At 44.0% G+C, this 26,136-nt stretch overlaps 1 protein-coding gene across 1 annotated transcript in view; it reads right to left on the bottom strand.

The window, feature by feature from the left end:
* Positions 1-4,389: 4,389 nt before the first annotated feature.
* Positions 4,390-26,136, bottom strand: part of LOC101286931 (uncharacterized) — a 94,918-nt gene continuing 73,171 nt past the window's right edge. The window contains exons 5-9 of the mRNA XM_049702775.1: positions 23,917-24,174; positions 21,374-21,539; positions 13,377-13,472; positions 9,437-9,580; positions 4,390-8,919 (exon numbers count right to left, since the gene is read on the bottom strand). Of these exons, the coding sequence (XP_049558732.1) occupies positions 7,007-8,919; positions 9,437-9,580; positions 13,377-13,472; positions 21,374-21,539; positions 23,917-24,174 (2,577 nt within the window). The 3' untranslated portion in view covers positions 4,390-7,006. The remainder of the gene's footprint in view (positions 8,920-9,436; positions 9,581-13,376; positions 13,473-21,373; positions 21,540-23,916; positions 24,175-26,136) is intronic.

Below are 26,136 nucleotides of genomic sequence, written 5' to 3'. Positions count from 1 at the left end.
CTGGGGACGGGGCTCAGCACTCTCTGCTTTCAGGAATCCTGGTACCGCTCATTCAAGTTTAAGAACCATGGCTCTACTGTGACTAGAATGGGAAATACTAAGTCCCTCGTGGTTATTTACATAAAAAGTGCCTATCTCATAGTTCATGCTCAGTAAATAAGAACGATTATTATTACTGTCATTAGCATTAACATCACAATGCTTTCACGTACAGGGCTTGGGAGGATAAGTCAGGGATACCTCTTTGCAGGATCCTTGGCGTTATTTGTGAAAAAGCAATGATTCTTTGACGTGGCAAGTAGCCTCATAGGCATTGATTAAACGCTTTACATAAAATCATACATTTGTATGTACTACTTGGCATATTTATTTCTTAAAGAGCACCGCAGGAAGGGTTTGTTTGTTTGTTTTGCCATGCCGAGTGCCATGCAGGATCTTTGTTGCCCGACCAGAGATTGAAGCCGAGCCCTCTGCACTAGAAGCGCAGAGTCCTAACCACTGGACCACCATGGAAGTCCAGGACGGCTTCTTAAACTACAGGTAGGCATGATGCCCAAAGAGTTGCATCATTACAAATAAAGCCACATGATTCAGATCTTCAGAACATCAGGACTAACTGTCCTCAGGTCTAACTGGAGTGGAGCTGATATGGTTTCATGTTTGTGACATAAGATGACATGTCATCTAGTTCACAGTAACTGGGGCCTCCCTCTCCCTCTCCTGTCCTCCCCTTGACCTTCAGGACAGGTAGACCCAGGTACAAATATGTGATCAGGAGATGGCCCAGCTTGAAGCTTAGAGGTTTTTCAGGTCATCAGGTCCTGTCCTCATCAAAACACCATCAACCCATCTCCTGAACCTACAGTACGCAATGGAGCACTAAATCCTGGGGAGGTGTGAAATCTAGAACCACTGAGGAGATTCCCAGAATGGTGCACAAATGCAAGAACAGTTAAGACACACATTCACAATCAATTCTGCCTGTATTCAACTGGCCATGTCTCATTCACATGGTCCCAAAGTTAACTGTAAAGAAAGCGGAGACACGCTGTCCTCCCAGGCAGCCAGAAAGAGAAAAGTGGGGTTGTTAATCATCTAGTCAGTTTATGTCACAATCCATCAACCTGGTCACCAGATACATATTATTTCTCCTATGCATTCTACACTGTCATCCTTTTATTATTCCAACAACTCAAAACCCCATCTAATGACTAAGCCCATCTCACCGTTACAATTTCTAGGGTGTGTTGTTCTTTGTATCAGGTTCAAGTACTGTTCCTTAACACCAGGAAACTATCAACACAAAATAAATCGTCTCCACTCACACCTAACATATAGTGGGGTCAGGGACATAATGGAAGGACATGTGAAGGTGCTGAAGAAATAACCGCCAACACAGATTTCTATACTCAACAAAAGTGTTTTTCAAAACAGAGCACGAAATATGAGAATCATAATAGAAAACTAACCCACACAAAATGAATCCTAAGGTTAAATTTAAGGCCAGAGGAAAGTGATCCCAGGTGAAAAGTCTGCAGTGACAGAAGGAATGAAGATCCAAGAGAAGGATGCACGTGTGAATCAATACAATTGATTCATTATCTGTGTAAAACATGAAAAACATCTCCTTGTTGAGAACAATAAAACTACCATGCAGGGGCTTCCCTGGTGGTGCAGTGGTTGAGAGTCCGCCTGCCGATGCAGGGGACACGGGTTCGTGCCCCTGTCCGGGAAGATCCCTATATGCCGCGGAGCGGCTGGCCCCGTGAGCCATGGCCGCTAAGCCTGTGCGTCCAGAGCCTGTGCTCCACAACGGGAGAGGCCACAACAGAGAGAGGCCCGCGTACCGCAAAAAACAAAACAAAACAAACAAAAAAACCTACCATGCAATCCTCAATAATATCCCTTACATCGTGCAAAAGGAGGGTAATGGTATTAACTCTATACTTTTTTGTGTTAAAGACATTATAATTTTTAGCTTAAGCAATAATAAAATAGGAGTATATACATTCCCAACTAAAAGCGAAGTTTAGAATGTAAATAATCTACACAAAATTTTAAAAGAATGTATATAAGACACAGAACTGAAGTAAAGATAAGCACACAACAGGAAGATGCATCATACAGGAAATGTATATGGAATAAATGTTTGAATTAGTAGTCAGTAGTTTTCAGTGGGTTGAAAAATATACAGCAATATTCAGTTTATAAGTCACAGTTCGAAGATATGTTACAGAAATAAAGCAAATAAAAATTTGGAAAATATATACAATTATTAAACAAAAACATAAAAATGTGTATTTGTATCTGAAAAATAGATACAAGGAAGAAAATAGCAGGAAGACATTATACTTTAAAATTTGTACACAATATTAAACATCAATTCAATTTACACAAAACAATTTTACTATAAGAATAAAGAGTTAAATCTATAAACAAATTAGAATATTTTAATGTTATCTCAGTAATTAATTTTTATAAGGCAGGAATAACGTTGGTTATGTTCTGTTAGGTTCATACACCAAAATGCATAAATCTGACCTAACAGATACATATAGAACTGCATACACCAACTGCAGGATGTTTGCTTTTTAGCACAAACTGAATATAGGTAAAACTGACAATGTATAGGACCATAAAAAAAAAATCTCTAACTTGCATAGAATGTAATAAAACAGAGACTGTAATAAAACAGAGACTGAAATAAAACAGGACAGAGAATAGAAACAGAAGATGTGATTGAAAACATTTAAAGATATAGGACCACAAAAAAATTCTTTAACTTGCATAGAATGAAACAAAACGGAGAATGAAATAAAACAGGACAGACGTTAGTAACAGAAGATGTGAATGAAAACGTTTAAAGATGTGCTTGGAAATTAAGTTATGAAATACGAAATAATCCATGCCTGAAGGAAGCAAAGATAATCAAAACTGGAAAGCATGTTTTTTGAAAATAATGACATCCCCAATGCCAATTTGATGGGCTTTTTGGGGTTGTTTTCTTTGTTTGTTTGTTTTTGCGGTACACGGGTCTCTCACTGCTGTGACCTCTCCCGTTGCGGAGTGCTCTGGACGCGCAGGCCCAGCAGCCATGGCTCACGGGCGCAGCCGCTCCGCGGCATGTGGGATCTTCCCAGACTGGGGCACGAACCCATGTCCCCTGCATCAGCAGGTGGACTCTCAACCACTGTGCCACCAGGGAAGACCTGATAGGGCTTTTATAAGCAGTATAATGGACAGCAGTCCAGTAAGTTAGGAGAAATAGATGGGATCTGCCCTTGTCTGGAGAATATGGGCTTGGGCTTGTCACCTGGCTTCTCTGCACCTCAGTTTTCTAATCATTAAATTGAAGGGGTCTCTATGGTCCTTTAAAGTGTTCAAGCCCTATTATTCAAAGCATAACCTTGTTTTTAAATTATTATAAGATATTCAACTTGAGACTTCGCTTTACAATGTTTGAGAACTAATGACATCCCTATATATTCTCATGAGATGCAATTAATAAATTACATTAAAAGGAATCTCCAGGCCCAAATGGTTTCACCAGAGAATTCTACCAAACATTTAGAGAAGAAATAAAACCAATTCCTGAAAATCTCATCCAGGTTGGGGGGGAGGGGGTGGGGGTAGGGGAACAATTCTTAGTTCATTTTGGGAGGCCAATATTACTCAGATACCAATAACAGTATAAAAATAAATAAATAAAATATAGACCAATATGCTCATGATTTTACACATAAAATTTCTCAAAAAAACACTGGCAAAAGGAATGTGTGTATATATACACACACACATACATATCATTATATTCCATGTTCCATGACTGCAGGGATTACTGCAGAAATGCAAGGCTGGTTCAACATTCAAATCCAGTCAATCCATCATATCAACAGGCTACAGAAGAAAAGACATATGATCACATCAACTGAAGGAGAAAAGGCATCTGACAAAATTCAACACCTATTCATAACGAAAGCTCTTAGCAAATGAAGGAAACCTTCCAAACTAAAAAACATCTACATAAAAACCCACACTATCATCTTATTTAATGGTCAAACAACACTGAACGCTTTCCCCTTAACATTAAGAACATGACAAGTGGGCTTCGCTGGTGGCACACTAGTTGAGAATCTTCCTGCTAATGCAGGAGACATGGGTTTGAGCCCTGGTCTGGGAAGATCCCACATGCCACAGAGCAACTAAGCCCATGTGCCACAACAACTGAGCCCGCCTGCCACAGCTACTGTAACCTGCATGCCTAGAGCCCGTGCTCCACAACAAGAGAAGCCACTACAATAAGAAGCCCGTGTACTGCAACGAAGAATAGCCCCCACTCGCCAGAACTAGGAAGAAGTCTGCATGCAGCAATGAAGACCCAATGCAGCCAAAAATAAATAAATTTATTAAAAAACAAAAAGAATAAGACAAGTGTGTGCTCTTTCACCATTTCTATTCAACATTGGACAGGAAATTCTAGCTAGTAGAATAAAGACAGGAAAAGGAAATAAAACTGATACACATAAGGAAGAAGTAAGATGTTCACTATTCACTGATAACATTATTGCTTATGAAGAAAATCCTGATGAATCTACCAAAAAAAAAAAAAAAACCCTGCTAGAACTAATAACTGAGTCCAGCAAGGGCACAGGATACAAGGTCAACATATAAAAATTAATATTTCCCTATAACAGTAATGATAATGAGCAAACTGAAATTAAAATCTCAATACCACATATAAAGACTCCAAGAAAAGGTGTATGGATGAAGATCTAACAAAATATGTTCAGAATCTGTAAGGTGAAAATTATAAAACACTAATGAAATAAATCAGAGAATCTAAATAAATGGAGAGACATACCACGTTCATGGAATGGAAGACTCAACATAATAAAGATGCCAAATCTCACCAAAATGATCCACAATGTATCATCTATAAAAAATCCCACAAGATGTTTTTAAAATATAGACAAACACATGATAAAATTTATATAGAAAACCAAAGGAAAAATTGACATGGAAAGCTAAATCAATTTTTAAAAACAATAAAGAAGATGGAATCACTTTACCCAATTTTAAGATTTAATGATAGTTACAGTATTCAAGATAATGTGGTATTAGCAGAGGTTTAAATACCCAGATCAATGGGATAATATAAAGAACTCAGAAATAGACCAAAATGAATATGCCCAACTTATTTTTTACTAAGTTCACTTCAATAGAGGCAGGGCAGTCTTTTCCACGAATGGTACCAGAACAACTGAACATCCTGAGGCAAAAAACACAACCTAAACTTCACATGGTAATACAAAAATTAATTCAACATGGACTAGAGATTTAAATATAAAAGATAAGGGCTTCCCTGGTGGCGCAGTGGTTGAGAGTCCGCCTGCCGATGCAGGGGACACAGGTTCGTGCCCCGGTCTGGGAAGATCCCACATGCCGTGGAGCAGCTGGGCCTGTGAGCCATGGCCGCTGAGCCTGCGCGTCCGGAGCCTGTGCCCCGCAACGGGAGAGGCCACAACAGTGAGAGGCCCGCATACCAAAAAAAAAAAAAAAAAAAAAAAAAAAAAAAAAAATATATATATATATATATGGTAAAACTATAAGACTTTTAGGAGAAAATATTCAGGACCTAGAGCTTGCTGAAGACTTCTTAGACAAGACATGAAAAGCATGAAGAAGGGGCCTTCACAATAATGCCATGGATTAACATAACAAAAATGACTTGGCCTTCAATGGGAATACAAAACTAGACATGCGGTCATTTGAAAGGCCCTGAGGAGGGTTCAGAGTGAATGCATGATTATTTTTATGTCTTTCTGTACAGTATATTTCTTAACATGAAGGAATACTATCACATTGCTCAAAAAAAAAAAAACAAAAAACAAAAAACAAAACAAAAACAAAAAACTCCAAAACTCCAAAGAAGTAATTTCAAAATACCCTGACAAAAGATACTAGTCATTTAGTCATTATACTGGGACTAAGCCAATGGCAACAACTGTGGAACACACATGTACCTGCACCCACACATGCTCATATCATCTGTTAAAATTCTAGTCAGTTTCCTTGACAGTGACTCTTCACACAATCTTTTGTAAGATTAAAAATGAGACTACCTCTCTGCATGTATCATTATCCTTTAGCTTAATTTAGCTATGTGTTTTATTTTTTCTGGCTCTAATTCGACCTCTACAAAGTCACTGAGGTGGACCTGAAGAAACTTCTCTAAGGAGGAATCAGAGGGAAGAACTGGGATTCATCTGGAAAGGTCGCACAGCTACACTGTCATTGTCACCCCACAGAAAAAAAAAGAATGAACAAGTAGATTAAGTATGAGTGTTGGGTGGTTAAAGACACATGACACAGTATGTTCTCAAAAAATCAGTCTTAAGTATGCAGTAAAACGGGCCCACTCATACATACATCTTTATCTCCTTAAATATGAAAGTATTTCATAAGTCAAGCCTTCATATTTCTCATAAAGACATATGCTACTCAAGGATAGAGACGATGTTGTAGAACAAAGTTGGCTTGCAGTAAATATTTTCAGACATATTCTCAACTAACTCTCCTGACACTGGACAGCAGGTGCATGTATATTCAAGACAAATAAAAGGAACAAGGCCCTCTGATCTCTGCAACAACACTCCCCTTGCCTCAACTAAACTAAGGAAGGGATGACAAATTGCCACAGGCTCATCACTGAAATCTGAAAACTGTGTTTGCATTTTTCTCTTTTCTCGTCTCCTCCTCTTTTGTTTACAAATATCCCTGAGATAATTTTGTAGCGTAAGCTAAGGAGAAAGATGTGGCTGAGGGTTTTGCTAAGTGCACAATAAAGATTGGATCACTCTCCTGTGTGAATTTTCAGATACAGAATAAGTTTCTAGGCTGAGGCCATTTCTAAGATGACTCTTTAGATGACAACTGATATCCTGCAATAGCTTTTCTCATGGGGAAGAAAAATGAGAGGTTTCTCTTTGGTATGAATGATCAGATTCTAAGATGCTACCTCTGGCAAAAGATTTTCCTCAGTCGTTACATGCAAAAAGTCTTTCCCCAATAGGAGTTCTTGAAGACTGACTGAGGACTGCCCACTTGTGAAGGTTCTTCCCACATCTGTCACGCTGACAGGGTTTCTCCCAGTATGAACCCTCTGATGCTGAGTGAGGGATGAGCTGCGATTGAAGGCCTTTCCACACTCACTGCACTCATAGGGCTTCTCTCCTGTGTGGATGACGGAGTGTCGAATGAGGCTTGTGCTCCAGCAGAAGGTTTTCCCACACTCGAGGCATTCATAGGGCTTCTCTCCACTGTGAACCCGCTGGTGCCTGGTGAGGCCTGACCTGCGGTTAAAGGCCTTCCCGCACTCCATGCACTCATAGGGCTTCTCTCCAGCATGGATGCTAATGTGTCGAATGAGGTCTTTCCTAGTGCTAAAAGCTTTCCCACATTCTTTGCACTCAAAAGGTTTTTCTCCAATATGGGCCCTTTTATGCAAGATAAAAGTATAGCAGTAGGTAAAGGCCTTTCCGCATTCAGTGCACACATAGGGCTTCTCTCCAGTGTGGATGATGGCATGTCGAATGAGGTTTGCCCTTTGGCAAAAGGCTTTGCCACATTCCATGCATTCATAGGGCTTCTCTCCACTGTGAATCCGCTGGTGTCTGGTGAGGTATGACCTACGGTTAAAGGCTTTCCCACACTCCATGCACTCATAAGGCTTCTCTTCAGTGTGGATGCTGAAGTGTCGAATGAGGTCTGACCGATTACTAAAGGCTTTCCCACATTCTTTGCATTCATAGGGTTTTTCTCCAGTGTGGGCTCTTTTATGTAAGATAAAAGTGGAACAGTGGGTAAAGGCCTTTCCACATTCACCGCACACATAGGGCTTCTCCCCGGTATGACTCCGCTGGTGCTGCTTGAGGTGTGACCTGCGGTAGAAGGCCTTCCCGCACTCAAGGCACTTGTATGGCTTCTCTCCAGTGTGGATGACATAGTGTTGGATGAGGTCTGTGCTGTCACAAAAGCCTTTCCCACATTCATTGCATTCAAAGGGTCTCACTCCACTATGAATCTGCTGGTGCCAGGTGAGATGTGATCTGCGGTTGAAGGATTTCCCACACACCACACACTCAAAGGGCTTCTCTCCCGTGTGGATGATGTAGTGTCGAAGGAAACCTGTCTTATCTCGAAAGGCTTTCCCACATTCTTTGCACACAAAGGGTTTTTCACCAGTGTGGCTTCTGTTATGTAAGACTAAATTGGAGCGGTGGGTGAAGGCCTTTCCACACTCACTGCACTTGTAAGGCTTCTCTCCAGTGTGAATCCGCTGGTGCCTCGTGAGGTGTGACCTGCGGTTGAAGGCCTTCCCGCACTCTGTGCACTCATAGGGCCTCTCCCTGGTGTGGATCATGTGGTGCTGGAGGAGGTGTGTGCTCTTAATAAAGGTTTTCCCACACTCTGTGCATTCATAGGGCTTCACGCCAGAGTGAATCTGCTCATGTCGAACAAGGAAGCAATTCTTGTTAAAAACTTTCCCACATTCCTCACACTTATAGAGGTGTTTCCCTTCATGTATCAAGGGTCCTTTCACTGGTCCACGTGAGTCACATTCATAAAGAATATCTCCTGGAAAGACTCGCTGCTGAACAATCCTTGAGTGAAGACCATCATGTGTCCCTAAACCACCATGTTCAGGGCTCATTTTCCCAGAGAGCTTCTCCCTCTGGGGGTCCATCCCTGGTCTCAAGTGGACTTCATGCATTTCCAGTGGTCCATCCTGATCCTTGGTTTGTCCCAACAGGGAGTCCCCTGAGGCTCGCTGAGTCAGTTGTTCCTGGGGTGAGACTTCCTCAGACAACGCCCGGTGAGAAGGGGTAGGCTCTGTGGTATCAGCTTTTGTGTTGCCACCTGAAGGGAATACAATACACAAAAGGCATATAAGTGATGGCAACACAGAAGAAACTAAATCACCATGTCAGTGAGAAGATGAAAATAGTGGCTCTGTACCTGCTGCATTTTCAAATCTCTGAAACCCAGGTGTGCAATTTCTTTCTTTTTGGTTCTTAGATTCTTGAAAATTTTAGAGGGAAAACCCAAAGGGACAGCATGGGCAGGGGACAGAATGTCTGGAGATGAGGGGCAGGTAGACAGAGGAATGAAGACACTGTGTGTGGTGAGTGCTCGAAGCCAGAACATCTCAAGGTGCTACAGGAAGCCAGCAAAGGGGCACCTAGTGCAGTAGGTGGGAGACAGGAAGAGGTCATGCAGGCTTCCCAGATGCAGCCAGACCTTCTGACGTATAGAGAAAATGGGAAGGCCCTTTCAGCCTTTGGAAATACAACGAACAAAGGCACAGAATCTTCCAGAATCAGGGAACTGCCGTGCATGAGAGGATAAGCTCCCAAGATGGGATTAGTGTCCTTACCAGAAAAGATACTAAGGAGCTTGCTTCTTTTCTCTGCCATGTGAGGACAGAATGAAAAGCCTGCCATCTGCACACCAAGGAGCAGGCCCTCATCAGATGCCAGATCTGCCAGCCCCTTGATCCTGGATTTCCCAGACTCCCGAACTGCGAGAAATAAACGTTTGTTACTTGAGCTGCCCACTCCGTGGCATTCTTGTTACAGCAGCCAGACTAAGACAGGACGGTATGAGTAATATTCTCATTCTGGAGTTTGGTGATGTTAAGAATATTATTTTCAAAAAGAAACAAAGGAGCAAATAATTTAATTAATACATCAATTAATCAAGGTCATTGATTAATCAGTGATGACAATGTCCCCATAAAACCAAGGTTTATGATTAACTGAAACCCGTACCTGAGGTCCACTAAACAAAAGTTAGAGGTCACATGAGTATTATGGTTAAGAACATGGTCTCTGACCACAAAAACCCTAGGCCCAAATTCCAAAAGAACACAATATTAGCTTTGTAGCATCTGGTAAGGCACTCAAATTCCATAGGCCTTCATTTTCCTCTTCTGAAAAATAAAGCTAAAAATAGAGCCCACCTTGTAGGACTGCTATGAGGATGAAGTGAAACACTACATATACCATGTTCTGGAGGGTGCCAGACACAGGGCAAAAAAGTCAATCAATTAGCTTTAATTTTTTATTATGGGTTAGTCCAATAATGTACACCTGGGACCTAACTAGGCAGCATGTAAATTGGAGGTGTGAGAATGAGAATGTGTGGATTAACCTTGGAGAGCATTTAGGAGTAAAGAGAATGAGCCATGACATGCCCGATAAGCCAACATTCAAGTGATGACCAGAGAAGGAGAATGAAGGTCCAGTGAGAAGAGGGGCAAAGAATCCAAGAGGGTCAAATGCTCAAACACGACACAGTCTGGAAAGTCTGTCTTGCGTCCTGAGCTCATTTGGCGTGGCGGTCAAGAGTGCTCGCTCTGGAGCAGAACAACTTGACTCAAATTCTGCCTGTACCCAGCCAGCTAATGTTGGACAAATTCTTAGCTGTTTCCTGTCTAATCTTCCTTCTCTGAAAAACTGAGAGGCTCTCAGTTTCTGCCTCATAGGCTGTTGTGAAAGCTAAATGAGAAAATGTCTGTAAAGCACTGGGCACAGTGCCAGGTGTGTTCAGTAAATTGTGGTCCATTGCTCATGATCGTTTATGGTTGTGCTGTATTTGAAGATTAGGAGCAAAGCAGTGACCGTGTAAGGAAGAGTTTCAGTGCTGTGGTGCAGAGGAACCTCCCCCAGACCTCAAAGAGCAAAGAGAACATTACCAAGAGCTGCCAAGGATAGGGACAGATGGAGTCTTTCATAGATGAATGGTGGGGATTTTAAAGGGGGCAGACACTCTGCAGAACTGTCTGGCAGTTTCTATCAAAGCTGAGCATACAGCTACTCCATGACCTGACCTGCACACATACCAGAATGTGTTCCTAATGGAAATCAGTGCTTACATGCACCAAAAAACATAACATGAATATTCTCAGCAGCATTAAGTTGAAAACAACAGGAGTGCCCATCAGGAGGGGAATGGATCAATGAAGGGCAATTTTTCAAGCAATGAGCTATTACACCATATTAAGAGTAAACAAATTCCAACCCCAGGTAACCACATGAAAAGAATCTCAGACATGATGATCAAAAGAAGACACATATGACAGACAGCATGCTATGGGGTTCAACAGTCAAAACGAATCAGTGCCGACAGTCTAAATAGGGGTTACCAAGCACAAGGGGCTATCGAGGGCGTGAGATCCCAATGAGATGCTGGAAATATTCTACATATTGACTAAGGTGGTGCTTACATGGGTTAAACATACCCAAGCATTCATGAAGTTAACCTCTTAAGATTTTTACACAACACAGGGTGTGAGTTACACCTCATTCAAAACGTGCAAGAAAATTTTAGTAAATGTGATGGACAGGACTCAAGTGTAGACATCTCTTGCAAGAATGAGACAGCTTCTCCAAGAAGATGGATTTTACAGGGAAAGTAGAGTCAATGTCAGTGTGAAGCCATTAGAGAGGCAGAAGCATTTTCTATTTACTTTCCCCGAATGTGAGGCAACTGAGCATATCTTTGTTACAAAAGAGGCAGAAAAGGTGAGAAGCAGCAGTTCCCTGAAAAGGTTTGGCCTAGACTCTGGTACATGAATTGGCCTTGGTCAGGGGTGAGATCTCCTCTAGGGAGGTGAGGAGGTAAGCTACACATATGAGAGATTTAGATGAATGTAGAAGGGTTTAAGGATCAAGCAACACAAGGATACAGGCTCTATTTTCTTTTTTAAGATTTTTTTGATGTGGACCATTTTTTAAATCTTCATTGAATGTGTTACAATATCGCTTCTGCTTTATGTTTTGGTGTTTTGGCTGCGAGACATGCAGGATCTTATCTCCTCGACCAGGTATCGAACCTGCACCCTCTGCATTGGTAGACAAAGTCCCAACCACTGGACCGCCAGGGAAGTCCCACAAGCTCTACCTTCGACATGAAAACGTGCTGAGGGCTCTGTGGCTGGGGGAGTGCTGAAGGTTGGGAACAAGATCTTGGTGGCTGCGGGGGCCACCGTGGGAGACAGGGCTGACTAGAGGCACAGAGGAGGTGTGGGGAGACCAGCCAGGAGTGTGCTGGCATCACCCAGGCAAAAGCTGAAAACCTGGACCGAGGTTGTGGGGGGGACATCTTCTCCTGGTGGTGGAGGTGACAGACTCAGGAGGCGTGCATGCAAAACGGACAACATTTGGAAGGCTTGGTGGAGACGGGGGTGTTGAGGAGTTATCTGCGGCTGAACCCAGCCTTCTAACATGCATGGGAGGTGGGAGGAACGGGCACCAAAAGCCCCTCTTAGGCATGTTGAGCATGAGGTGCCTTGAGGTTTAAGCAAACAGGAGGGATAGGAAGACTAGGGCGGAGGAGTGCTTCTGGGTGTCTGACTGACACTCAGAGTGTGGGTGGATGGAGAAGGTAGGAAAGGGTAAGATAGAGAGCATAGTTGGAAAGGCCCTGTTTACTTGCAGTTCAGAAGGAAATATGAGATACTATCATTACTCACTAGCACTAATCCCACGATGTTAATAATACTAATAGCTTACTTTTGCTGAGCCACTCACTATGGGTCAGACCAAGTGAGAAGCATTTTCATACATAATCTATTACATCCTCCAACCACCCAATGAGACAGAAACGATTATGACTACAATTTTTCAGGAACAGACTGAGTGTAACAGACCACACTAATCAAACCATTTCATTCCTTTCCTTGAAAACACTCAGCCTCCTATCCCAGCCCCAGGCACCAAATGACAAAGTCGAGTACCTTGTCAGTGGAATGTGAGTGGAAACAATGTGTTGGAAGTGGGTGTGACATTTTCCCTTCTCTGTTTTCCCTCTGCCAGATGGAGGATGCCAGGAACACTGAAGGTCCCACGCTGATGACAGAAGGTAGCTGAGTCCCTGAATAACTGCGTGATCAGAGCTTCCTACTGATCCGCATCACCCTTGGTTCAAGAAAAACACTTTTCGTGTGCTGAGCCATGGAGATTTTGGAATACACCTGTTAGAACAGCTAGGTTTACCTTGGCCAAACTTATATACAAAGGCACAACAGGATCATGGAACTTCCCCAGGGCCACAAGGCTGTGTGGTGTGTCACACCTAGTTTTTAAGCCCAAGTACATGGAGCCGAGAGCCTGAACTTACCTGATATGTCCCACACCTCCCCAGAAGCAGTGGAGAGTGTTATGGGGTAGAAGGACCACAGGTTAAAAGGTTCCACAGATCCCATGCCTCCAGAGAGGCCATGACAAGAAAATTCTCACAAATTTTATAGGCAATGGTCCTCCTGCTGTCTGCAACCTGCTGTGATGCCCGCTTGGCCAGCTGTTGGCACTTACCTGGGCAGGAGCTTGAGGAAAGGCCTCTCTTCCACGTCTGTAACTCTGGGCTGTGCTCCAGTGGGTGGATCAGCTCTGGCTTGGGCAAAGGACATCCTGTTCACAGAGAAAAAAAGAGAACATGAGGATTTTGGTGAGAAGAAAGAAACCTCTCAACCCAGATTGGGATTGCAGGATTTGGAAGAGACCTCGGAATGCAGCTGCTCCCATCTAGGCAAACAAAATGCTGCAACTAGGAAACAAACTGTAAAAACACCATCCTTTGTCCCTGAAGACTGTAGACATTAGTGCTGGCTGCACAGACAGCACCAACTCCCTTTGATCTCCATCCCACAGAACCCAGCACCGTTCAGACATACCTCCTGAAGACGTTTTCTAATTCATTCAAGTCAGGGACCTCAACCTCCTGTGCATCAGCAACACCTGGGGTGCCCAGCTACCACCACACAGCAGTTCAAACAAAATCCCTGGGAAGGGCCTGGGCATCAGATTTTAAACGCTCCCCAGGTGATAGTAGCCAACCTGGCAGGCTAAGAAGCCCTGGTCTCCACCATCCCACAAACGGCATCATCCGTATCTAAGGTAGGCAGGTGACCTACGACAGCTGCTCTGAGTAAAAAGAAAGCTTTATTTCAGGAAGGGCTGAGTGAGGCCCCTGCAGCTCCTGCCATCCAGAAGCATCTTGCGACTCCTGTGAGGGAACCAGCCTGAGCATCAGAACTAAGGAAGCAAAGAAACAGATACCTGGGTTGGCACCCCCAACCTGGAAGCCAGCATCACCTCTGAGCTGCTTCTTTCAGGGTGTAGACTGTTTGAGCTGGTCTGTCATGTGTACCCAAACATATATCAACCGATGTGGGGGTAAAGACTGTAGATAAATCAATGGCAAAGGTACCAGGACCCGCACAGAAAGTGCATCTGCAGATCCTGAACCAAAGCTCAGGATTCGTTTGTCATCACTAAGCAAATGTTCACTCCTGTCTGCTACATGCTCAGCACGGGGCTCAGGGACAGGGCAGTGGAAAGCGAAGGAGTCTTTCTTCAGCTCTCAGGAGTCATGCTCCCTGCAACCACAGGGCCTTTGCACGTGCTGTCCCTTCTAACTGGAAAGCTGTTTTTTCCCCTACTTTGCTCGTTCTAGATTACTCTAATTCTTTGGGTCTCAGCTCAAATGTCACTTTCTGAGATTTCACTGAACTGTGGCTCCTGAGCCCAGGTGCTTCATCAATCTGCCATGTTGCCATGGAATTTTTAAATCCTAACAGTTAAGTCGAAACTAATATTTCGTCGACTTCTTGTTTCCAGTTCTGCCTGTAAGGAGATTCCAGGTCGCCACTCTATCCTAACAACAAGTGGCAAAATGAACAGACTGAAAAGTCAACAAGTCTTCTTGGATCAATAACAGAGGGGAGGAAACAGGGTAAACTGCTATCCCCAGGACTGGAGACACCGGGAATACAGTGAGTCACAGCTTACAAGAGCAGAGACTCATGAGCAGAAACTGCCACAGGAACCAGTGCCAGGATAGAAAACCTGAACGATAATGAATGGATTGGTGGAGGTTCAGTGCAGACAACCCTGACAGTAAAAAAAAACCTCCAGGGGATACAGTCACTATGAAATTTCTCTCCAGAAGCTCAACCAAGTTCCCACAAAAAATAGAAGAAAAAAATCCCCTTGGGCTTCTGGCAGGGGGGAAGGAAAAAGAACCAATTATGAAATATACCAGAGCACTCTCTTTAACCAGGCCTGTCCTCAGAAGAAACTAGTTAACCAGATCCTAAACTGCTGGGGTTTTATCAGAGCCTAAATGGCCTGGAAGAAGGAAAATACCCAACTCCAGTCAACTTTGGCCATCCTGTCCTACCTTAGTGGAGGAGATAAACACTTGTGACATTCACAGTCCAGAGGGATAGGCCCACTAAAAGACTGAGACCAAATCATAGAACTATAAGAACACTCTTTCCCTCCTGCCCTGCCACTACATTTTTTTTTAATTTATTTTATTTTTGGCTGTGTTGGGTCTTTGTTGCTGCACGTGGGCTTTCTCTAGTTGTGGTGAGCGGGGGCTACTCTTTGCAGCAGTGCACGGGCTTCTCATTGCGGTGGCTTCTCTTGTTGTGGAGCATGGGCTCTAGGTGCACAGGCTTCAGTAGTTGTGGCTTGCGGGTTCTAGAACACAGGCTCAGTAGTGGTGGCACACGGGCTCAGTAGTTGTGGCGCATGGGCTTAGTTGCTCCGCGGCATGTGGGCTCTTCCCAGATCAGGGCTCGAACCCGTGTCCCCTGCATTGGCAGGCAGATTCTTAACCACTGCACCACCAGGGAAGTCCCGCCCACCACATTCCTAAAGGCCTATTTACAGCAGTTACTTTTGCCTAATACATCATGGCCTATTTACAGCAGTTACTTTTGCCCAGTATATCATGTGCAGCTATCAAAAAAAATTATGAGTCACGCTAAAAGTCAAAGAACACAATTTGAAGAGACAGAGCAAGCATCAGAACCTGACATGTCAGGGATGCTGGAATTATCAGATCAGGGATTTTAAATGACACTGATTAATATGCTAAGGGCTTAATGAACAAAGTAGACAGCATGCAAAAACAGAGGGGGAATGTAAGTACATCGAAGGAAATCCTAATTAAGAACCAAAAAAAAAATGCTACAGATCAAATAACACTGAAGAATGCCTCTGGTGGACTTATCAGTAGACTGGACACAGCTAAAGAAAGAATCTCTGAGTTTGAGAATATATCAATAGTAACCTTCAAAACTGAAAGCAAAGAGGACAAAGACTGAAAAAAACAGAATATCCAAGGACCATAGAACTATAAAAGGTGTAATATAAAGTAATGCAAATTTAAAAAGGAGAAAAAATGAGAAAAAGAAACAGAAGAAATACAGGAAACAATAATGACTGGGAATTTCCCAAAACTAATGTCAAACACCAAACCACAGATCCAGAAAGCCAAGAGAACACCAAGCATGATAAATGCCCACTACCCCCACCCCTGTCCCCCAACAAAAAAACCAAACAACCACACCTAGGCATACCATTTAAAAACTACAGAAAATTGAAGATAAAGAAAAAATCCAGAAAGAAGACGAAGGTCAAAACAAAACAAAACATCTTACCTATACAGGAACAAAGACAAGAATTACATGTGATTTCTCCTCAGAAATCACATAAGAGAGTTGAAAGATTTAAAGTGTTCAGAGAAAAACCTCATCAATCTTGAATTCCACACCCTGTGAAATTATCCTTCAAAACTGAAAGAGAAATAAAGAATTTCTCAAAGAAACAAAAATTGAGGGAATCTGTTGCCAGTAGACCTATCTTATAAGAAATGTTAAATAACTTCTGTAGAGAGAAGGAAAATGATATAGGTCAGAAACTCAGATCTAAATATAGAAAGGAGGAATACTGCAGGAGGAATAAAAGAAGGTAAAGTTAAAACTTTTAGTTGTCTAACCAATCTAACAGGTAACATTGTGTTCAGAATAATAATAGTAATAATGTATTCAATTATGCTTATGTACATAGCTTACACACACTTATACATATACATACATACATATAAATGCTTATTTTTATATATGTATAAAATATATATTCCCATTATATATGCACTTACATAGTGAAACAAATGGCAGCAATGATATGAAGGATGGGAGGACAGAATTAAGATTATTTTGTTATAAGGTCTCATGTTACCAGTGAAGTGATATAGTGTTATTTGAAAGCAGACTTAGATTAGTTGCCCTTTGGCACATTATCATTTACATTAGCACTCCTACAAAATGAAATACTTAGGTATAAGTCTAAGAAAATATGTACAAGATTTTTTTTGTGTGTGTGGTACGCGGGCCTCTCACTGTTGTGGCCTCTCCCGTTGCGGATCACAGGCTCCGGACGTGCAGGCTCAGCGGCCATGGCTCACGGGCCTAGCCGCTCCGCGCCATGTGGGATCTTCCCGGACCGCGGCACGAACCTGTGTCCCCTGCACCGGCAGGCGGACTCTCAACCACTGCGCCACCAGGGAAGCCCATATGTACAAGATTTATATGAGGAACTCCACAAAGCTCTGATGAATGAAATCAAAGAACAAAATAAATGGAGAGAGATTTTATGTTCATGGATAAGAAAACTCAGTACTGTCAAGATGTCAGTTCTTCCCAATTTGATCTATAGATTCAATGCAATACCAATCAAAATCTCAGCAAATCATTTTGTGGATATCCAAAACTGATTAAGTTTATATGGAGAGACAAAAGACCCAGAACAGCCAACACAATATTGAAGAAGAACAAAGTGGGAGGACTGACGCTAACCCAACCTCAAGACTTACACTAAAGTTATAGTAATGAAGACAGTGTGATGTTGGTGAAAGATCAATGGAACAGAATTGAAAGCCCAGAAATAGACCCACATAATACAGTCAACTGATCTTTGACAAAGGTACAAAAGCAATACAATAGCTAGCAAAGCTAGTTTTTTTAACAAAAGGTGCTAGAACAACAGGACATCCACATATTAAAAAAAATTACCTAGACAGACCTTATACCCTTCACAAAAATTTACTCAAAATGGATCACAGATCTAAATGTAAAACACAAAACCATAAAATTCCTAGAAGATATTATAGGAGAAAACCTAGATGAGTATGGGTATGTGATAACTTTCTAGATACAACACCAAAGGCGTAATCCATGAAAGAAATGATTGATAAGCTGGACTTCATAAAAATTAAAAACTTCTGCTCTGCCAAAGGATGAGAAGACAAGCCACACAGTAGGAGAAAATATTTGCAAAAGACGTATCTGATAAAGGACAGTTATCCAAAATACACAAATATCTCTTAAAATTAGAAAGTAAGAAAACAAAAATGACCCAATTTTAAAATGAGCCAAATACCTTAACAGACACCTCACCAAAGACCTTAAAACACATCTCACCAAAGACAATATACACACAGCAAACAGGCATATGAAAAGATGCTCCACAGAATATATCATCAGAGAAATGCAAATTAAAACAAGATACTACTACATACCTATTAGAATGGTCAAGGGACTTCCCTGGTGGTGCAATGGTGAAGAATCCACCTGCCAATGCAGGGGACACAGGTTCGAGCCCTGGTCTGGGAAGATCCCACATGTTGCAGAGCAACTAAGCCCGTGAGCCACAACTACTGAACCTGCACTCTAGAGCCCACATGCCACAACTACTGAGCCTGAGTGTCACAGCGACTGAAGCCCGCGGGCCTAGAGCCCATGCTCCGCAACAGGAGAAGCCACCGCAACGAGAAGGCTGCACACCACAACAAGAGTAATCCACGCACCGCAACAAAGAGTAGCCCTTGCTCGCTGCAACTAGAGAAATCCCACACGCAGCAACGAAGATGCAAAGCAGTCATAAATAAATAAATATAAATGAAAGAAAAGAAGGGAGGGAGGGAGGGAGGGAGGAAGGAAGGTCAAAACGTGGAACACTGACAACACCAAATGCTAGCAAGGATGCGGAGCAGCAGGAACTCTCATTTAATGCTGGTGGGGATGCAAAATGATACCACCATTTTGAAGACAGTTTGGTGGGTTCTTAAAAAACTAAATATACCTTCACCATAGGATCCATCAATCACAGTTCTCGCTATTTACCCAAAGGTGCTGAACACTTATGTCCACATAAAAACCTGCACACGGATGTTTACAGCAGCTTTATTCATAATTGCCAAAACTTGGAAGCAACCAAGATGTTCTTCAGTAGGTAAATGGATAAACGATGGTAAATCTAGACAGTAAAATATTTTTCAGCACTAAAAAGAAACATGCTATCAAGCCATGAAATGAGAAACAAATGCATATTACTAAGTGAAAGAAGCCAATCAAAAAGGTTACATACTCTATGATTCCAGCTATATGACATTCTGGAAAACACAAATGGAGACTGTAAAAAAGATCAGTGGTTGGTGAGGGGGCAAGGATGAATAGAGAGGACTCTTAGGGCAACAAAAAAATTCTGTATGATACTATGATGGATACATGTCATTATACATTTGTCCAAATCCATGGAGTGTACAACACCAAGAGTGAACCCTAATGTCAATTATGGATTTTGGGTGATCATGATGTGTCAGTGTAGATGAATTAACTGTAACAAATGTACCATTCTGGTGAGAATATTGAGAATGAGGGAGGGTATGCTCGTGTGGGGGGAGAGGGTATATGGGAAATCTCTATACTTACCTCTCAATTTTGCTGTGAACCTAAAACTGCTCAAAAAAAAACAAGTCTTAAAAAAATAATAACTATTTATAGGTATAACCATATTCCAGGGACTGTGCCAAGCAATTTAAATGCATAAAAAAACCTGAATTAAGCTTATGAACTAATTTAGAAATGAAATGACATACATATTTAAAATATTGAGTCTTTTCATTCAGGAACAAGGTAAATGTCTTCATGGATCTAAGTCTTTTTTAGGTCCTAAGCAAAGCGTTATATTGACCTTCCTGTGGGCCTTGCATGAAAAATTCTATTTTAGGATTTCCTTATAGCACCCACATGAAGTACATATTGCAATAAGCACCATTTTATAGATGAAGAAACAGAGGCTCAGGCAGATAAAATGATTTGCTGAAACCATGGACACGATGAATGGCTGAGCCAAGATGAAAACCAAAGTCTAGTCATCTCTGGCATCTGGCATCTGTATTTAACTACAAAGCTACACAACACTGTTCCAGAAAATGCTGAGTCCAAGTGTAGGGTGATGACCATGACAACAAGGACGACGATGATATCACTAACAGTAGTGACAGCAGCAGGAGTCACAATTGCTAACCCTGCACATAGCCAGGCATCACCACGCACTATTCTGAGCCATTCACCCTCACGACAGATGTGTGAAGCAGGTACTATATTACTTCATGAGATACTACCTATGAGATAACTGACATACAGAAGCGTTCAGTAACCTGCCCAGGAACACACAGCTCATAAGCAGCAGAGCAGGGATTAGACACCAGGGGTCTAGCACCAGACCCTGGACTCCCAAGTGCTACACGAAGAAGGAAACAGCAAACACTTCCCCGTGGGAGTCAGCAGCCTCAGACCAAGTGGGCTGTGGTGGTGAGAAGGGGACATGAGCAGAGGAGTCAATCCTCAGGAAACAGGGCCAGAGGAAGGAGCAGACGTGGAGATGCCAGAATTCAGCATTTCATGAACTACTAAAAATAAAAACTTGGGTTTGGAATCCCACACAGTGATTTGGTCAAATAGAGACATTTGCACGAACATCATATATCATTTATTCTAATCAACATTTCACAAAAGGACGGACAAAAAATGCAAAACAGAGCTGTTGACAACAAAGTTGTGCCTTTTAAGTTGAATGGATTAAGCTTTAGGAAGGACTCACAACAATGGCCCTATTTCCCTTACTTGTTGAGTACAGCGTGCTGGGAGAATTAAATGAGTACAGCATGAACAGAGAAACAAGATAAACATACAGCAAGAAACAGAGATGAGGAGTGAGTGGGCCTCAGAGAGCAAGGACTTAGTGACTACTTCCTTCTGCAAAATAGCTGCAGCAGAAAAAACCACTGTGAAAACAAAGTGACATGAGCAGGCCCACGAGAGAAGGCAGAACAAGAGACCCAGAAGCCAGGGCATAATCATGCTTCTCTAAGTCGCTATATCAGTCCCTCAAGGAGCTCAGCAGAAATTCCTACCTTTGGGTTCTGTGAGACACCTCCATTTCCTCCCAACACATCCTTCTCCTTTGGCTGTGACCAAAGGCAAACTATGTTTCGTGTCCAACCCTCCCTAAGTGAGATACAAGGAGACCAGGCAGCAAGAGATGAGTCCAGAAAATAACTGAAGCTGTGCGGAGGAGGGTAGATGGGCTACAGAGGGCTTCTCAATCACCAGGCCTGGAGCCAGAGGGTGGAATGAAGCAAGTGACAGGTCCCACATGGATTGGGAAGGCCTTACCCAGAGAGACCAGGAGCCCGCAGGTCTCCAGCATCACCTCCTGGTACAGGGTCCTCTGGGCGGGGTCCAGCTGCCCCCACTCCTCCTGGGTAAAAGTCACGGCCACGTCCTCATAAGTAACAATCATCTGGAAAGTCAAGCAGACGCAGTTGTGTTGGTCTTGGGGCTATTGATCGAATCAGAGCCCATCTCTCTCCATGGCAAAGATGCAGAGACCAAACAGCCCCTGAAGGCCGAGCTCTGTGCTGGATTCCAGGAGGCAGACACTGCTCTAGACTGATCACAGCAGTGTAGCCGACAGAAGCCTCCTAGGCAGGAGGCGACGGAGAATGACACGAGGTCGGAACCCTCCCGCATGGACTGTGAGGCACAGAATGGTAAGGGTGCTAAGGTGTCAGACAAATGGGAAAGAATAATGACAAAAAAACAATACCAATAATAATTACAGCAACAGTACCCCAGACCCACTGGTCCTCATTGTGTGCCTGCCTCGTGCTGAGGCATTTACATGTCTTGTTAAACTGTCTGAAAGTCCCCAGCTCTTAAGTCCCACCCACTCTTGAGGTTTGAATCCTAAGTCCTAAAGTCAGCACTTGCCTGCTGTGTGAACTTGGGGGCCTCGCTTAATCTCTCTGAACGTTGATTTCTGAATCAATACAATGATTCTCACTGAGCAATAATAGTTATGAGAATTAAAGAAAAAAGAAACACTGGGTGACTGGCCACAGCCGGTGAGGTCAATGCCATTATCATCTTCATGTCAGTCAGGAGACCTGAGGCCCAGGGAGCTCTACCAGTTTGCCCAAGTTTACATGGGTTGTGATCAGAGGCAGGATTTAAAAGCAGGTTCCTCTGGTCTGAGGTCTAACAGCATAACCATGACCCACTGGCAAAGTAAAACCACAGTTAATGAAGATGTGAAGCATTTTAAATAAATTTCCCAGTTATATTCATTTCAGCCACTGCTGAAAATAATTCTGCAGACGTGGGCAGAGGAGCAGATTCATCATCACCCACCTCACAGGAGAGTCACCTGAGGTGGTGGTACCTGCTTGGGAAGTGGCAGGGCCTGGACCAGCTCCTGCTGCCATGTGAACCTTGGAGACTCCCAGGGAGAATCCACAATGAGCCATCACTTCTTTTTTCTACCTGAGACCTGACAGCATGTATCCCGGAGGAAAAAATACTTCAGGGACCAGGGAATAGGAATTGCTGAGGACACTGGAGGCTGTAGCCAGGAGAACAACAGCCTTTGATTGGCCATGATGTCTGTCCTGGCTGAGCAGGATGGAACATTCAGCCAACGGCCACAACGTCTGGCCCTCCCAGGACACGTCTCAGCAGATGGGGGAGTAGGGAGGATTCTGGCAATCGCAAAGACCCTCTGGGGTTCCTTAAACAACCAATATACCTTTTATTTGGTCCACACTCTTCCGCATGCTGAAATGCCATGTCCTTGGTTCATGCCAAGACTGCCTACCGGAAGGAATCCTGCTTGGCTTGCAAAGTTTACTTTAGGTGTCACCTCCAGGCAACCCTCTCCACTGTTCGTAGAGAAGAGGGTAAAAATACAGGCTGTGGTGGCGACATACTGGTTGTTAGTTTCTGCTACTAAAGAACTGCAGTGAATTTGGGCAGGAAACTGAACTTCACTGAGTCTCAAGTTGTTCTTGTACAAAACAGTGATAATAAGAGAACTTAGCTCTGAAAAGGTGAGGATTACATGAGGTGATATATTATGCCTGTCGACCTGCTAACAGCAAGGACTCAATCGAGGCCGGCCGGCTATTACGGTTCTTTTCTCATTGTTTTCTCTTTGCTCCCACAGCATCCTGGACAAATTCAACCAGGAATTTTGCCAGGTTCCCTACACAAAAATGCCAGAACACAGGCAACAGGAAGGGGCCATTTTAAGCTAACTGCTAGAAAAGTCCTCTCCAAATAGGAGACATCTGCGCAGAGGCCAGAAGGATGTGAGAGGGAAGTCCTGCAAAGATATAGGAACAGTGGGACTTCCCTGGCGGTCCAATGGTTAGGGCTCCATGCTTCCACTGCAGGGGGCACAGGTTCGATTCCTGGTTGGAGAACTAAGATCCCCCAAGCCCTGCAGCACGGTCAAAAAAAAAAAAGATACAGGAACAGTACTCCAGGCAAAGGCCAGTGCAAATATAAAGATTGGGGGCGGGGCGGGGCGCGAGGACAGAGAACTTATGGTCAGGTTGGTGTGTCTGCAGAACAGTGAGCCAGGGAAGAACGGAAGGTCAGAGGAGGTCGGCCGGGAGGATAGGGAAGCTGGAATTCTAGAATTTTAAGTGTGACGGGAAGGAAGGAAGCATCATTCATCCTTCACGCACTGATGAAACACATGTCGGAGACCCAAAACTGTGGTAAGACCGCGGATAAAATAACGAGTCAGCGCCACTTGTTGTAAGTAAACGACGAGGACAAAGAGAAACCCAATGGCTTACTTAGCCTCCAGCCTGCCCAGGAGCCCTCTCCGAACCAGCGGAGAAGCAGCAATGCCAGCAATATGGCCCACTCACCCGTGCCGGGTCCAACCACCCCGCCGCCATCACGGGACCGTGAGGAGAGAGCGGGGCCAGAGAGGCGGCTCCAGGATTCAGCCGCCCGCCTCCTGCCCAGAGCAGGGGGGTGAGGGGGTTGGGGTTGGGAGGGGTCACCTCGGCCGACGGTCGCACTCTGAGCCTCAGTTTCCCAGGCGCAAAATGCGCACGAGGCCCAGGCCGTCGCGTCAGAGCTGCGGGGACGGGGTCGGGGCCCCGGCAGGCGCTCACGGGACACTCCCGTTACGGAGGACCCGGGGCGAGTGTTGGGCTAGTACACCGACACGGAGGTAAGACACACCCTCCTCACTGGCCTGCCCAGCTCGGGGCTGGGAAACGCACCCGGCCCATCGCCACAGGACCCACAGCCCCGGAGGACCCAGCCGGCACAGATAGATGACGCAGCTCTCCAAATGGTCGGAGGTCCCGCCCCCGCCGGCGCGGGCCGCAGGAAACCACCCCCGTCCTGAGCCATCACTGGCCCAGCATCGGCGCAAACACGCGGCGCTCAGCCTTCTGGGTAACGTAGTATTTTTTTCCCCTGCAAACAACCAGGTGTGTGGAGCAACTTGCCTCAGAGCATCAGTGAAAGCAGTATTTCTGCACTCTCTCCTCAAACACCATGAATGGTCTCTATCGGTGGAAAAAGACTCCCAGACTCCCAGAGTTTTTCTAGCAAGGAATGTGAAAAATGTGTCCTGACCCTGGAATTCTGTCACCTGCTCCTTCCTGTTCATCCCTAGTATCACTTTAAAGCTCACTGTGTAGAGCCCTGTAGGCCACTGTAAAGAAGTCATAATATGTTCCCTGTGTGTTCTAGAATATACCCAGGAATTAATTTGGTATGTTAATATACACAGAAATGGGAATGATTGTCATGAAGGAAGTAGTTTATGCTCACACATTCCTAGAAACAGGAGACAGGGCACATCTCAAAGGGCCACGAGGGGAAGACCAGGATGGGTCAGGTCAGGAGGTAAGAGAGGTGAAGAAAGCATGGTCCACAGCTTTTATTGTGTTTTCAACAGGAAAGATAAGACAGGGTAGGATAAACAGTTTGGTATTGGCTAGTTTGAATACTGTCAACAGGCTTTGGAGCATACGGGCTGACTTATTTGCCCGGCACAGGCCCTTAGATGATGAGAAATATAGTCTCCTAAGTGTAAGAGCCAGAAAGAGGAGGGTTTCCGACTAGGGGCTTTGGGTTGCTTAATTTACACATGAAAGAAACAGCCCCTAAGAGTAGTTTGTTACCTCTAAGAATTGGCTAGTCCTGAAAGGGGCATTCTTGGGAATTTCCTGGCAGTCCAGTGGTTAGGACTTCATGATCTCACTGCTGAGGGCCCAGGTTCAATTCCTGGTTGGGAAACTAAGAGCCCACAAACCACGCTGTGTATTTGGGGACCTCAATTATTTGTCTTTCGCCATTTTCAGAGGTGTGGGTCTATGAGAAGGGCATGTGGAACAATCTCTCTAAAATACCAATCCCACGGGAGATAACTGGGATCTTACTAACACCATCATCCCTTGAATACATGCTTTCTACTTGCTCACCTGGACAGCCCCTCCTTGGAATTGCTCCTTGCTCTGTCCATGACTCTCTACCTTGTTGCAACTCAAAGATCACATCTGGCTTGATGCACTGACACCCTGTTCTTTGGAAGTGACATAAAAATGGCCAATTTGGGGCTTCCCTGATGGCACAGTGGTTAAGAATCCACCTGCCAATGCAGGGGACACGAGTTCGAGCCCTGGTCTGGGAAGACCCAACATGTCGCAGAGCAACTAAGTCCGTGCGCCACAACTACTGAGCTTGCACTGTAGAGCCTGCGTGCCGCAACTACTGAGCCTGAGTGCCACAACTACTGAAGCCCGTGTGCCTAGAGCCCGTGCTCTGCAACAGAGAAGCCACCGCAATGAGAAGCCCGTGCACCTCAACAAAAAGTAGCCCCCGCTCGCCGCAACTAGAGAAAGCCCACGTGCAGCAACGAGGACCCAAAGCAGCCATAAATAAATAAATGTATATTTTTTAAAAAAGACTAAAAAGGGGGGTGGGGCACAACAACAAAAAATATATGCTTAATACACGGATCTCCAAATTAAAAATCACAGCAGAGAGAAATTTCCTTCAAGTCATCCAGCTGGTTAGAACAAGGCCAGGAAGTGTAACCAGGTGGTCTGACTAGAGGGTCCATGCTC

The sequence above is a fragment of the Orcinus orca genome, chromosome 20 (genome assembly GCF_937001465.1).
Source record: "Orcinus orca chromosome 20, mOrcOrc1.1, whole genome shotgun sequence".
Lineage (NCBI taxonomy): Eukaryota > Metazoa > Chordata > Mammalia > Artiodactyla > Delphinidae > Orcinus > Orcinus orca.
The sequence above is the reverse complement of the archived record's forward strand: the minus strand, read 5'-3'. Positions and strand labels throughout refer to the sequence as shown.